The 13,634-nt window shown below is 38.2% G+C and overlaps 1 protein-coding gene across 1 annotated transcript in view; it reads right to left on the minus strand.

Annotated features, from left to right (window-relative positions):
- The window catches only part of DNAJC1 (DnaJ heat shock protein family (Hsp40) member C1), a 73,709-nt gene that overhangs the window by 48,628 nt on the left and 11,447 nt on the right, over positions 1 to 13,634 (minus strand). Inside the window, exons 2-3 of the mRNA XM_081163226.1 lie at positions 5,665 to 5,766; positions 4,858 to 4,904 (exon numbers count right to left, since the gene is read on the minus strand). Coding sequence (XP_081019352.1) covers positions 4,858 to 4,904; positions 5,665 to 5,766 — 149 coding nt within the window. The remainder of the gene's footprint in view (positions 1 to 4,857; positions 4,905 to 5,664; positions 5,767 to 13,634) is intronic.

The following is a 13,634-nucleotide window of genomic DNA, read 5'->3' on the forward strand; positions in this document are numbered from 1 at the left end:
CCTAATTTGGTGCAACACATTGACCAAAATATTTTAATTAAAAATATTCTGAGTTAGTCGCAGGCCTAATTACAGGAATAGAAATAGGGCCTATATTGTCATGCAGGTCAGTAGGACTCAGTAGTAGGTTTTTCTCAAGTAAATTGACCGATCGGAATAATAGCGCAGCTGCTAAACTGCCAGCCTTGACGTGTAAATCAATTTAAATGCAACAACTGCAGTAGCTACTTTGATAGTTATTAAATTGATACCTTGGAGATAGATTAATGAATAATTTCTTTTTTAAAAAAATTGTCTTCTTTTTTTTTTAAGAAAAAGCCCTACATCTTTGTATAAAGTAGATTTCATTGAAAAAAATTAAGATGCCCTCTGATTCATTTGTTCTAAACAAACGGTTAATTATTTGTTGGTCAGAGCAAAACAGTCTGCTAATTTGCATTGCTGAATATTAGCAGGATAAATATTACATAACTTTGCCACCTCTGTCGGTTGTTATGTGAAATATAAAAACAGAAACAATACATATTTATTAGGGTCTAGTTTAAGCCATCACTATAAAAGATTAAGAGTGTTTAAGCTATACCTATAATGATAGGAGTATGTCTGTTTTTCCTCTCCAAAAAGGGGAAGGGGGGGTCTCAAATGTCCTAGAAAAATTGTTTTAGTGTGAGCAACAAAAAGAAGAAAACTAGCTATTTCAATACCATGGGGTTTTTCAGAATGCATCAGTAATTTAAAATGTGAACATAAGTAAGAAGTAAAAATAGTGAACAAAGAATAAAATTTTAAAATATATATTGTGCTTGCATGAAACAGAGCGTGCTTGCATGAAATAGATCCCCCCCTTTAAAACTATTGAAACTAAAACCGAAAACATCTCCCCATCACTGCTACCAAACAGTGAGTGAATGGGGGGACGGACATTAAAGGTTATGGACTAATAAGGGGGTGAAATGCTAAATATTTATCTTCTGGAACTATCATAGACCTTGATAATCCACACCTAAATTCACAATATATTAAAAATCTGTTCTATATGCGTCCAGATCTTACACATGAAAATTTCATGCACTAAACACACTCTGTATTTACCAGGCTACGTCTGCTATTCTGAACAAAAGTCTCCAAGGATTTAGTTCCAGAATCAATGCTCTATTGATTTTACTATCAATGAACATTATGGCTCACACGACTGGCCATTTTAAGGGAAGATAGCTTCTATTATAACCCACTTTTTAGAATATATACTGTCAAAAAATAAATCACTCCTTTCTATGGTAATTGAGCACTGTATTTAAAAATTAAGACGTCTGTTTAATTTTTAGGACCGCATATGAACAATGATCCTTAAGTTACTCAGAATCCTCTGATAATTTTAAATCTTGTTTTTCACATTTAGCAAATTAGTTAATTAGGAAGCATACAGATGATTCATTAAAGTACTTATTTGCAGAAATCAATTTATCACCTACGATGGACTTTCAGAGGCATGCATAAGAATTAAGCAAATAAGGAAATCGCAAAGCAGTCTGCCTTTATGTCCTCTTTGCATCTTATTCATGCTCTGATTTTGCACACTTCCAAAATATGGGCAACATAGAGCTAGGTCTATAATGCACACATGTCAATCAGATAACTATTATTGTGAAATGTATATTAAGTAAAACCTGAGATCACTGTGTTTGTTGTTATTGTTAAAGCTAGCCAAAAATAAGTTCTCATATTCAAAACAGAAATTTGATATTAAAACCACAGACCAAAACTAGTTGCTTATTCCACAACACAACTGTAGCTTCAAGTAAACTGTAAAGATGAAATTGTAAGAGGACAAAGAAATATATTTCGCCCACCCATATTCAGCTTCATGCAGCATGCTGCAATGCCACTATAATCTAGCTAGCTTAACACAACGCTTCAGAATTCCCAACTTTTATGGGCTTGTTTCAAACATATATCTTTAGAGTCTTAAATTATTTAAAATCTCAAAATTCTGAATCTATGCACATTTAAATGGAACTTTCAGCAAAATCAGTGGAACTCACTCCCATCTAATATCTGCAGAGAAATTAGGTTTTAAAATCTAAGCTCAAAGGGGGAGAAAACACTCCCTTTCATCCTGCTGTTGTTGCCAAAAAATAATAATAATGTAAATATACTCGCATCATATACTTTCCATATGGTACATGTAGAAACCTCTTCATTATGAAAAAGGTGCTATAGGATTCAACCTTGGTGTTAGAACACTTATTTTGATGCCCAACTACTGGTTCCAGTAATCTATCCACAAGCATTTAAAAACGCTTTTCTAAAATAGAAAAGCTGTATGATTTTAAAACTGATAAGCTGTTGATCTGTCATTAGGGTCGCTTTTTTAAAAACAAAAACACCAGCAGCCTGTTCAGATTATATTTTCTATCATCTAATGGAAGAAAAGAATCTGTTGGAAATGAAACCATTTTCAACTACATATTAAAGACAAGCAACAACATATTTACTCTGTAATATTACAGTTAAAGCAACTGGATTAAGAGTAGCTCCCAATATCAAGCTACATATATTGTTTCATCTCCTGCTCATTTGCCTACTCAGCATAGCAAAGCGCAGGATATTAAATCTTAAGAAGAGCCCAGTGGGTCCTGCTACAAACAGCATCCTCAAACTGCTGTTTAGCCTCCCCCAAGTTCAAAAAGCAGGTTGAAGGTTTGACACAAGAGGAGCTGAAAAGAAAACTCAAACAAAAATTCGGCCCTCACTCCAGTCTCTTTATACTTCTTTCACATCACATACTCAAATCACTTCTGAGCTGGGGGGAGGCTGGACAGCTGTTTGGAGGTTCTGTGTGGGCAGCTTCAGAACAAACAACCCTTCCAAAAAGAAAATTCTGGTGTATGCACAAAACATGCTGATTTTAATCACCGCCTTGACGTTCAGTATGAGACTTTTAAAAAAGAAGAGCAAATCTGAAACATTTTTTAGTGCCGTGTAGATGGAGTTAGGCTGAGCTGCTACATACTGAGAAAATTGCTTTGACAACCTGCTAGGGAAGACTGAGAAACTTGAGTGCTTGGAGGAGATGATGGTCCATTGAGCATCTGCCCACAGTTAAACAAAGTCAGGGACTACCAAACCTGGAGCACATGAATCTGAAGGAAGAACCAAGGGAAACTAATTTATTATTTGGTAATTAGTTGGTAAGCACATGGTTTAAGGAAGGGGGGAAAGCCCACCTAAAATAACTGTTAATCAAGAGGAAACAAGAATTTTAATGCAAGAGAAATAGCCTTTATATTTGTTATTAGTGCAGTTTTTGCAACTGAATCTGTAATCCAAGCGGCCAAGAATTCCCAAAGGCAGAGTCCTGGAAAGAGATGTCTCAAAGCAGAATTTGTTGGGCTTAAAAAAAATTTTTTTTAAGGGAATACTTGCTGTCAGGGAACATTCAGGATCATCACGAGCCATTTTTAGGCATTTAGCTGAATAACCATAAAAAAATCATTGTTTACAGCAACTCATTTTACACAAGGCGATGAAGGCTTGCACCAATTCAATTAAACACATTTCTGAGATAATTTCATTACATGATTTCCAATATACACATTATGTGAAATCCCTAAATAATTTAATTTCATGGCTGTGGTCAGTGTGGTTGTGGAAGTACATAGATGTACTGGGTGGGGGTGTAAAAATAAACCCATACAAAAACACAGGTTATTTAGTATTAAAGCCATGAACAGTGAGCATGCAAAATAAACACTATCAAAAAAATTAAGAGTGTGTGAGTGTGAGTGTAGGGGGGTGCATTTAAACTAGTTCATACCTTTTGCAACCATTTGACACCAGACATTGACCCCCTATTGTTAAACTTCCTAAACTTCCTTGATCTATGACTCCAAGCTGAAAGACTGCAGTGGGAGGCAGGGTAAAAACCATACACAGAATCTCCAAAACTCCTCTGAACACTGTTCCATGGCTCTTTCAACACAGAGGATTATCTGAAAGTAGATAATCTCTACTATGAGACCTGGACTCATGCCAAGGTTTCCACAAAGCCAAGAACCTCCTGGAGAACTTTCAGCATCACTACTCAGAGAATTGAAAACCTAGAGATATTTTAAACAGAACTCATTTGCTGGCAGCAAGCCCTTCTTTTCTTTGGCCAAAATATCTGGGTCACTAACAGTAAAGTGAGCATCCTAATAAACCACAAGTCCAAAGTAAAATACAACAGTCCTCTGGAAAGCAACCCAAGCACAAGCAAATGCCTGGTAAAATTATTTTCTCACAGGTACATGAATACTTATGTTTTGTACTTAAGGAAAAAAGCGTCTGAATAATATGCAATAACAAAGCCTTTTCAAATATTCCTATTTTTGTCGTATCGTTTAGGTTTTTTAAAGGTGTGTGTGTGAGATATATATAGAGAGAGAGAGTGTGTGTGTGTGTGTCTTAAAGTCAACACATGCTACAGTAGCCATGGAGAAAATAACCCAAGTCCACAACTTTTGGTGAGATCCTGAAAAACGGAAGATGGCTTTTCAGACTGAAAGGTTTTGAGCAAAGCAGCAATACCCACAATCAGTTTGCACTGGCCACAGTGAAAATCCACAGGTCTTACTCTATAGTTGGAGAATCTGAGGATCAGCTTAACAATTAAAGGGAATGAACTGCTGCACTAAGCATGTGCTAGCAGTCTATAAGCTCATATTTATATTACAAATTATAAAGTTATCACCTGGTTCTTTTATCAACATAGGCTAGAACCTAGCACATATGAGAGAGCCTATAAAATTATGGCTAACCTGACTCAGTTTAGCTGGAAAAAAACTCTGCTTTGAAATATATACAAAATAAACTCACCTATGCCTTCTCTCTTCATCCTTTAAAACCTCATATATGGCCACCAACTAGAATGAAAGCATACTTTTATTTTTCTAAAAACAGCAGCACACCAGCAACCAGAATATTTTGCCACAATGCTGCACGTATACTGGGCTTTTTTGTACTCTTAAAAGTAAGAATGAAGAACAGTTCCTAGAATCAAAGAATACGTTCAGGTCATTCTGTGTAAACTAAATATTTCCCCGTTTTCAGTAATTTTCTGTTCAAGATAGTAGCAATTTAATTATTCTGTGATACAAACAAATCATCATCATCCAACTTTCAAAGCATGCTCTACTGTTTCACTAGTATTCATTATAATTTCCAAATAAATTCCAAGTGAACAACTGTTGAAAAACCATATATTAGGTCTCCTTTGAAAAATACACCCACAGAGTAAAGCTTAATTTTATACACATTAAACATTAACATGTTTGATGAAATGTTTTTCCACTGCAATGCAAAACATGCAGGTTGTGGCACTATAATAATAAAACAACAACAACAGAGTCAAGGAGTCCACAAAGTCTTGTTCCCAACCCTAAGCATTCCCATTATCTAAGTATGTTTAACTTCTGACAGCACATGGTGGTGTGTTTTTTTTTACCCATTTTAAATTTCTGTAGGAGTTGAAAGCATTAGACCATAGTAAAGTGGCAACAAAAGCTTCCAAACTTCCCCAGGTTAAGCATTTCAAAAAAATAATACCCCACAATCACAATTATATTTATTCAAGGTTTTAATGACCACATGATACATTTTAATGCTTGTATGTGCATCACTTACTTGTCTAAACTGGGTTTCCGCATTTTCATCTTTATTCTTATCTGGGTGCAATATTAGCGAAAGCTTGCGATACGCTTTCCTAATGTCTGCCGATGAAGCATCCTGAAAAACACAAAGCAAACTTTGTCAGAAATGAATTCCCAGAACCTTGTTAAGATCTGAGAAGACAGCCAACCAAGTGTGGGGACCTGAGGCAATGTAATTTGAGCAATCATTCTTCAGCCGGGATATGCAGCGAGCCAGGCCCACATGACTGAACAATCAGTCAATCTAATTTTGCTCTCCTCTTAACTTCTTTCACTGCCATGTGCTCATTACAAGAAGATAGTATTTGCCAGAAACTTTCAAACACTTGCTTCCTTAAAATTAGTCAATAAATCTTCAGCGGTAATTAACAGATCAAAAGGACAAATTAAAATTAATACATCTGCGTATCTTCGAAAATATTCCCTTTTTCTTCAGCTATTACGCTCATTTTTACAAGTTGCAAGGCCTCAGCTAATGTGGTGCCCTTAATATTAAAATTACATCTCTATTAATTTCTTGCAGAATTCAAGCAACCTTTGTTTCTGCTTGTCTGCGTAAGAGGGCTTTCCTCACAGAAGCATCGGCTTGCATTTCATGAGAAGGAAACTGCAGAAGTGCAACCAAACAATAGCACTGCCCTGATCTCAGTTCACTTTCATTATTATTATTTAAAAAATGAAGCTCGGGTGTTTTGTATTAATTGCACAGATGCGTAAGTAAATTCGGTTTCTAAGATCACCCAGCAAAAAAAAGATGTTACAGTTAATCCCTACCTCTTCTCTAGAGGAACAAAGCTGTGTCTAAATTACAAAGTATCATTACATATACCCTGAAAACAACTAGTTTAATGGCCAACATGTCAAAGGCAACGTATACTGAGCGTTTACATAACCACCACAATAGTCTAGCCTCAAACAAACGTATCCTAACAACCCCTAAGAAACTGCTTGGTATAAAGTGAAAGTCTTGTCAAGTGAACTACGCATGAGGATTTGGTTTCAGAGAGATATTTCATCTCGGATTAAAGTAATAAAGAGGGATATATGCCGGTATCGCATCCTCTCCCATAGATCATTCTCTAGAACTACATCTGCACAAACTATTGTAGTGGGTCAAATCTGGAAGAGGTTCTAAAACTATAAGAAGTCAAAAATAAGACAATTAAAGCAGCACTGTAATTAGCCTGTCAAACCTTCAGCACAAAGCACTGTTTTCATTACAGATTTACAGCACAAGCCTAATTCAGCACAAAACATTTCAGGCCAGAAGGGAATAATCGGGTGGAGCGTGCTGCATGTGTGAGGAATCGTTTCTGTGTTGCTACATGCGTGCTACATGTACTGTGAGAACACAGAGGCTTTGAAACAGAGGCATTGAACTCACCCATGACTGTCTCCATGCAGGCCTCATGCTTTTTCTTACACCAAAGGGCTTTTTGTGTAGAAAAAGCATGATATTTGAAGTGGCCTTTTCACTGCTTTGAGTAATGGGGAGGGGATGCAGGCAGGAAAAGACTATTAACTATACAAGATTCAGGATATCATCATCAAGGCAAAATCTTTGCATTTTCACAGGCAAGATATGAGCACCTGCTGAAATCACCAATCTATTTTGCAGCTGTAAACCACAACACACTTACTGAGGAGTAGCCTTTTTTAAACACAGTGGAATTTCACTCTGATAAAACATCCATCAGATTTCATCAAGAAATTGACCAAAAACAACAACAACAGAATTTAGGAATATAGGTTATATTTAGGATAATTAATTTCAACATCCTTTCTGATTATTCTAATACACCCTGTTTGTGCAAAAGTGTGTGGCCTTTTTTCTTATTGTGGTATTGAAATTGTATCACCTAAAGAAAATTAAAGTTAGACGTTGTGCATCTTTTCACTCAAGAGTCTACTCCTCAGATCCAGCAAAGGAGAAAACGATGCAAAATTAGTTCACTCTGGAGACACAATTATGAATGCAAGTATGAAGGGGAAAGTGGCTTTATTTATACACAGAAACCCAACATGCTATATATGTAAATTAAGTAATTTGGGGGCTAGAAATCTGCACCTCCACCTCCAGCTTCAGCAAGATGTCTCACTAACACAATTTCATTATGTTTGGACATGGCTGTGAGGAGTTGAGTTAGCCAATGCAATATTGACCATGACTTTGCAGTCAATTAGACTAGGACAAATTGTGTTCAGCATCTGTCACTTAATTGTGATTAAACCCTAAGGGGTGGGGGAGGATGTAGAAGGAGGGAGAAGGCAGCGAGGGTGAAGATTCATGTTTAGCATGGTGCCTTGTTTAGGCAACAGTTATTTGTCTACACCAGCCTCAAAGTTAGGTCAATGCTGTAATAGCTAATTGGTTTCTACAGTAAGAATATTGTTGTGTTGCTACCTATTATTTGTTAAAAAAATAATTATCATATTTATTAAATTATATTATTGTACTCTAGGCAAATATAAACTGCTTCCATATAACCCCAGACCTTGGAGAGGTTTCCACTAATCTAGCTTTTTAGAGTATGTACCATGTCAAATTGAAACTTAGAGTCATTCCAGTAACCACAAAAGATGGATTTTGGCTCTAGATTTTGATTATATTGGGGGGGGGGTGTTAAACAACAACACCACCACACTAAATTTCATTTATGGCTTTCAGTAAATAATGGTAAAAACAAAAAAACCTAGAATCTCTCTTCCAGAGGAACTTTCTTTCCAGTATGCATGGCCATGACTGTATGCTAAATGCTCAAAGAAAACTGTTCTTATTCAATCTACAGGCATCCTGGAGCTAATCCAGAACTGATAGCAAGAAATGCCTTTCCCCTAAGAAGCTGCTTCTCCCTGTGGACTGTAGGCACAGAAGTTCAGCAGTCCCCTGGGCATAATGTACAAGGCAAGCTTGATGGTGACTGCTTGATCCAAAGCGTACAGAAGGGCAGCATTCTAATCAACTCTGATATGGTTTGGTGTTACGTCTAAGGACTATTTCTCACTAAGGGTAAATCTGTCTGGGCCCTACCACTTCAGACTGCAGGTGAGGACTCCTGTGATTGAATGCTCCATAAAAAAGCAATATGTCATCTTTGCGGAATAGGCAAGTAGATGTGAATGAGAAGGGCTGAGGGTGAGCTCTCTCTCTCTCACCCCCCCACTCCTGCCCCCAATATCAAGTTTTCTCTCTGGGAGGGGGCAGGGTATGTAGGTTCATTCATTCAATCAATCAATCAATCAATCAATCAAGTGAGCCCCTAACCTGCAGCTTCAAGTGGCATAGCCCAAGCACAGATTTACCACATCAGTGAGAACTAGGCTGATATCTTCAGCATCACCATCACTTCCATAAAGCAGCCTATTGCCAAGGCACAGAGGGGACTGCTACACATTTCGGCCTAAGCTGGCAATGGGATTTTCACAAGTACCTTTGCTATTTACTTTCAGGTTTGTAATCAACATACTTACTGCTGATTCTCCATCCTTCCTCTCCTCCCCACCCTTGTAAACGACATCCCTTCCAAGTGGCCAAGCATTCATCATGTTGCTGATTAAAGTGCATGCTGCTACACAAAGCCAGACTTTGTTGTAAAATAGGTTTCTGTTATCTGTGAGCATCGATCAAGCCTGCATTTCATGTTATCGATCTGTTTTAATCATAGCAGACTAATTTCATTTACTAGTTTTACATAAATAAATATTTGGGGTGGGGGATATCCCATGTTCCATTTGCAATGCTGTCATTTTCCTGCTTTAAAAACAAAACAAAACAAACAACCCAAACACTTTCTCACCACTATGACTAATTTAAAATCACTTCTACACATTGCAGTGGTTAACATCCAAATGTTTTTGGTAATAAATTGGACTTCGGCTGCAACAAAATGTTAAGTGGGATGGGAAGGGAATTAATGTAGGGGAGTATGCTAAACACTTCCCCACCTATACTCTCTGGCCAATGCCTCCCTGAGCCATTTTTAATCTGTCCTCCTTCTTTTCCAAAAACTGGGGTGGGGTGGGGTCAAGGTGGGATGGTTGCCTGCAGATAGAGCAGCCTTGCTATTTACCATCCATCTGCTTCCTGGAAAGCCAATTGCTACTTGCCACAGAGGAGTTCCAAAACTGAACTGCTGTACAGGAATATCTGCCATTCCACTTCTCTGGGTCTCCTTCCACTCAGGTTTCTGAAGGGACATCTTTTCTCACAGCAGCTACACTATATGTCAACATCATGTGACTAACTGTTGCTCTTCAGAAACGTTATGGACATTCTTACACATCACAGCAGGCTATCCAATGAGTTACTCATCCTTCACCCCAGGGTTCCAGGACAGGTTGCAATAATTATAACACAATATAAGAAACCATTTAAAATAATCATATAGCTATATATTTGGTACACACAGCTACAAGGCTTTTACTGTTAACCTCCAAGTACAGTGAACTGAAGATGGGTTTGGCAAAAGCAAAGGACCATGGGAAACAACACCCCCCCACACACCTTGACCTTATGTACAGTCTTGTAAATTTCTCTGTGCTTGACCTTCTTGCCAGTAAGGTCATCAGGAACCAGAAAGTTCACAGACTGACTCACCAAGGACCTAGGTTGAAATAATAGTAATAAGATAAAATGCCTGGTAAACAAAAGGTCATCAGATGCAGGTTTTGCATCTAAAAGCAGCTGCATCCACAGCTCCAGGAGATACAAGCTTCCTCCATCGACACTACACACCAGACAGAACAACAGCGTCTGCAGTATGACTTGCCAGGAAGCCACTCACCATAGTCAATGTTCTTGATAGCTAAATCCATTCAAGCGCACCAGCCACAAGGTAAACCTTCCAGATGAGTCCTCCTTGTTTGTTTACATGGCCCAATCTACCCCTTACCAGAACATTCCCCATTACATTACAGGGGTCTTTTCTCTCTTGAAGCTGCTCCCCTATGCCCAAGTACACCTATTTGGATTTTGCCTAATCCCCTTTCATTCCCTCACTTTAACAACCTCATAATGCTGGCTCGCTTTTGGACCCCCTACAAGCCAAGTTTTAGTCATTGTCATGTCTACTCTCTTAGCAATCTCTCTGCACACCCCAGGAATGTATTTAGCAAACCACTGAACTCAGACCTAAGTCTTACCTATGCCTGTGATCTTGTTTTACTTCAGGCAGAGATGCCCTCTGAGCTCAACATCTGGGTCCCAGGTATTCTACAGCCTAAACACACATTGTTTTCAGGAGTCCTTTAGCCAGCACCAAGTTGTACGTTTCACAACTCAGCGTTATTTCTCCCCTTTTAGTTCAGAACTCTTATTTCTCTAAATTGGGTGTGTTAGAATGTGGCATGTGTCTATCAGTCCTCATTTTAACACAATACACACAATAATTGAACATGGCTTGCATTTTGGAAACACATATTTAAAGAAAAATGAGTAAGACATACATTGTAAGAATACTAAGTAAGTAATTTCTGGAAACTGCTTTATTACATCAAACCCACAGCACAAATCTATTGACTAAATGTGTTTCTAGGTTTCGTCCAAGCAGATAATACATTCACCAGATACGAAGCATGGAGCCCTCTGTACCCAAGAACACTTGTACATCTCTCCATGCTCCTGGGCTCACAAAGCCTCCAAGTCTGATGAAAGAAAACACACAAGCCCGTTCTCTCTTTAAAAAAAAAAAAGTATCTAGGAGGTTTCTCCACTCAAGCAGAATTTCCCAAATAACTGAGAGATGAAGATAAATGGCTTCCCAAGAGGCATGTACAAAAAAAGAACTACTCTCTCCCAACTAGCCATTTTAACTCCAACCTGTTTCTCTGACAACATCCAGGGATAGCCAACGAGAATGTGGGCACTGCAACTATGCAATGCAAACACTAGAACCACTGTCCCAGTTCAGAACTGCACTGGAGAAGAGCACTAAAATATCATGGTGGAGGAGCATCAGACACACATAACTTCCTTAATAATGGCAATATTCTATATAGAGATCTTTCAAGTGTTTGCAAAGATGAAAACACTGACATTCCTCACAGGGTTTTGTATCATCTGGTTATAATCCTTACAGGTGAAGCATTGCAAACACTTGAAAAATCTCTATATAGATGGGTGACTGAGAATGGACTGAAGCCTGACAGGAAGTTTGGCTTACCTAAGAAGATATGGCAAGTTAATGGCAGAGATGAGATTCAAACCAAAGACTTCCTGACTTGTAGCTCAGTCCCCTAGCCTCTAGTAGCATTCACACAAACACCCAAGCTCCTTTCATTAAACTTAAAAAAAAACCACCCCAGTGAACATAGTAGCTACAGTTCAGCAGAGTTCATCTATAATATAGAGAAGAGAAAGTGGCTATGCAAGCCAGGAGAATGACTGTTTTGTTCCCTTTCATAAAAACACCCACCCACTTAGGTCCTTCATCACAAATCGTACCAGTAGCTCCCTATTTCCACACAGATTTTCCAAACTGCGGAGTTAGGTGGTTCAAAGTAGTGTCAGATTTCTTTTTTAAAAGTTACCAACACTTCTGTACACTTTATGCTTTCATCTGATGGGTGATTTATTTGGTACCTTAGCAGGCTGATTCTCTCCCACACTGCAGAGGTAACATGTAAATTTCCACCCACATTTTGGCCGTATTCTACTGGCTGTAGTTATGCCAGCAAATACCAACACCAGTGTAGCCATATAGTACAGCAACATTTTTATTAGGCCAACTGTGGGTACAGTCACTTATTTCTTGTCAGGTCTAAGTGCCGTTTCCTAAAGTCAGTGACAGATAGGAAAATCTATTTTTTCCAGGAAAGCTTTTCCAGCCAATTATTGGCAAGGCTGTTAAAGTCTGGCTCTGATAATTGCTGCTTGATCTTTTGCTGCTCCACTTGTTTTCCTGCTGTTGATTTTATTTTTATGTACTCTTTTAATCAGTTTTCCAATCCGTACATGACTTTGAATTATTTTTTAACAAAACAGAAAACCAGTCTATATGTTTTAGCTTTCTATACTTGCACAACCAGTTCTGTTACACATTACACACACACACGCCCCGAAGTTAGTGCTACCCATTCCACCACTAAATTTAGCACCACCAAGTATTTCATGGTCATAAATCTCTGAACAGTTTTGATTTAGGGTGACAATTTATACAGCATCAGCTAAGCAAGTAGTATTGTGATCTTCTTTCACAGAGTTGTTACACATGGGCTGAAATAGCCTGCAGGGCAACCCAGGAAACAGCCAAAAGCCCACTATAAATTAAAATTAGTTACATGCTCTTCTTAAAGAATGCAACTTTTCTAGAAAGACCATTGGAATAAAATTGACTAGTGCAAGACAGGTGCAGAAAGCAAGAGAAGAGGCACTCCACTTCATGACTGGAATTCATATTCTGTTACTTACAACTATGAGTTTAAATTGCACTGACTGCTTCAGTGTTTTGCACCAGTCTAAAACATTGTCATTCTTGGAGTAATAGCTACCATAGTCTCATCTTTGGGTTTTGTTGTTATTTTTTGTGTGTTTCCATTTTGCATTTTTATGCCCTGTGAGCTTTCATAAAAGTAATAAATAAATATAAATAAATAAAATCTTCTGGACAGTGCAATTCCCTTGCTGGCATGGACCAACATCCATGGAGACTCGCAAAGCCAATGGAACTCAATAATTCTCAGAGTATTATTTCTTGTTGCCAAAAACTGTAACAATCGTTCTTGCCTTACTGACCATCAGGATGCAAAGTTGACCACTGCTGCAATAGAACAGCCTTCCCCAACCTAGTGGCTGTCAGTTGTTTGAGACTACAATTCCCATAATCTCTGACCACCAGCCATCCTGCCTTGGTCTGGTAGGAGCTATGGCACAAAACATCCTGAGGGAACCGCGGTGGGGAAGACTGCAGAAAGGCTCTCAAATATCACACAAGGCCAATGCTTGGG

The sequence above is a fragment of the Podarcis bocagei genome, assembly GCF_964188305.1.
Source record: "Podarcis bocagei genome assembly, chromosome: 12".
NCBI lineage: Eukaryota > Metazoa > Chordata > Lepidosauria > Squamata > Lacertidae > Podarcis > Podarcis bocagei.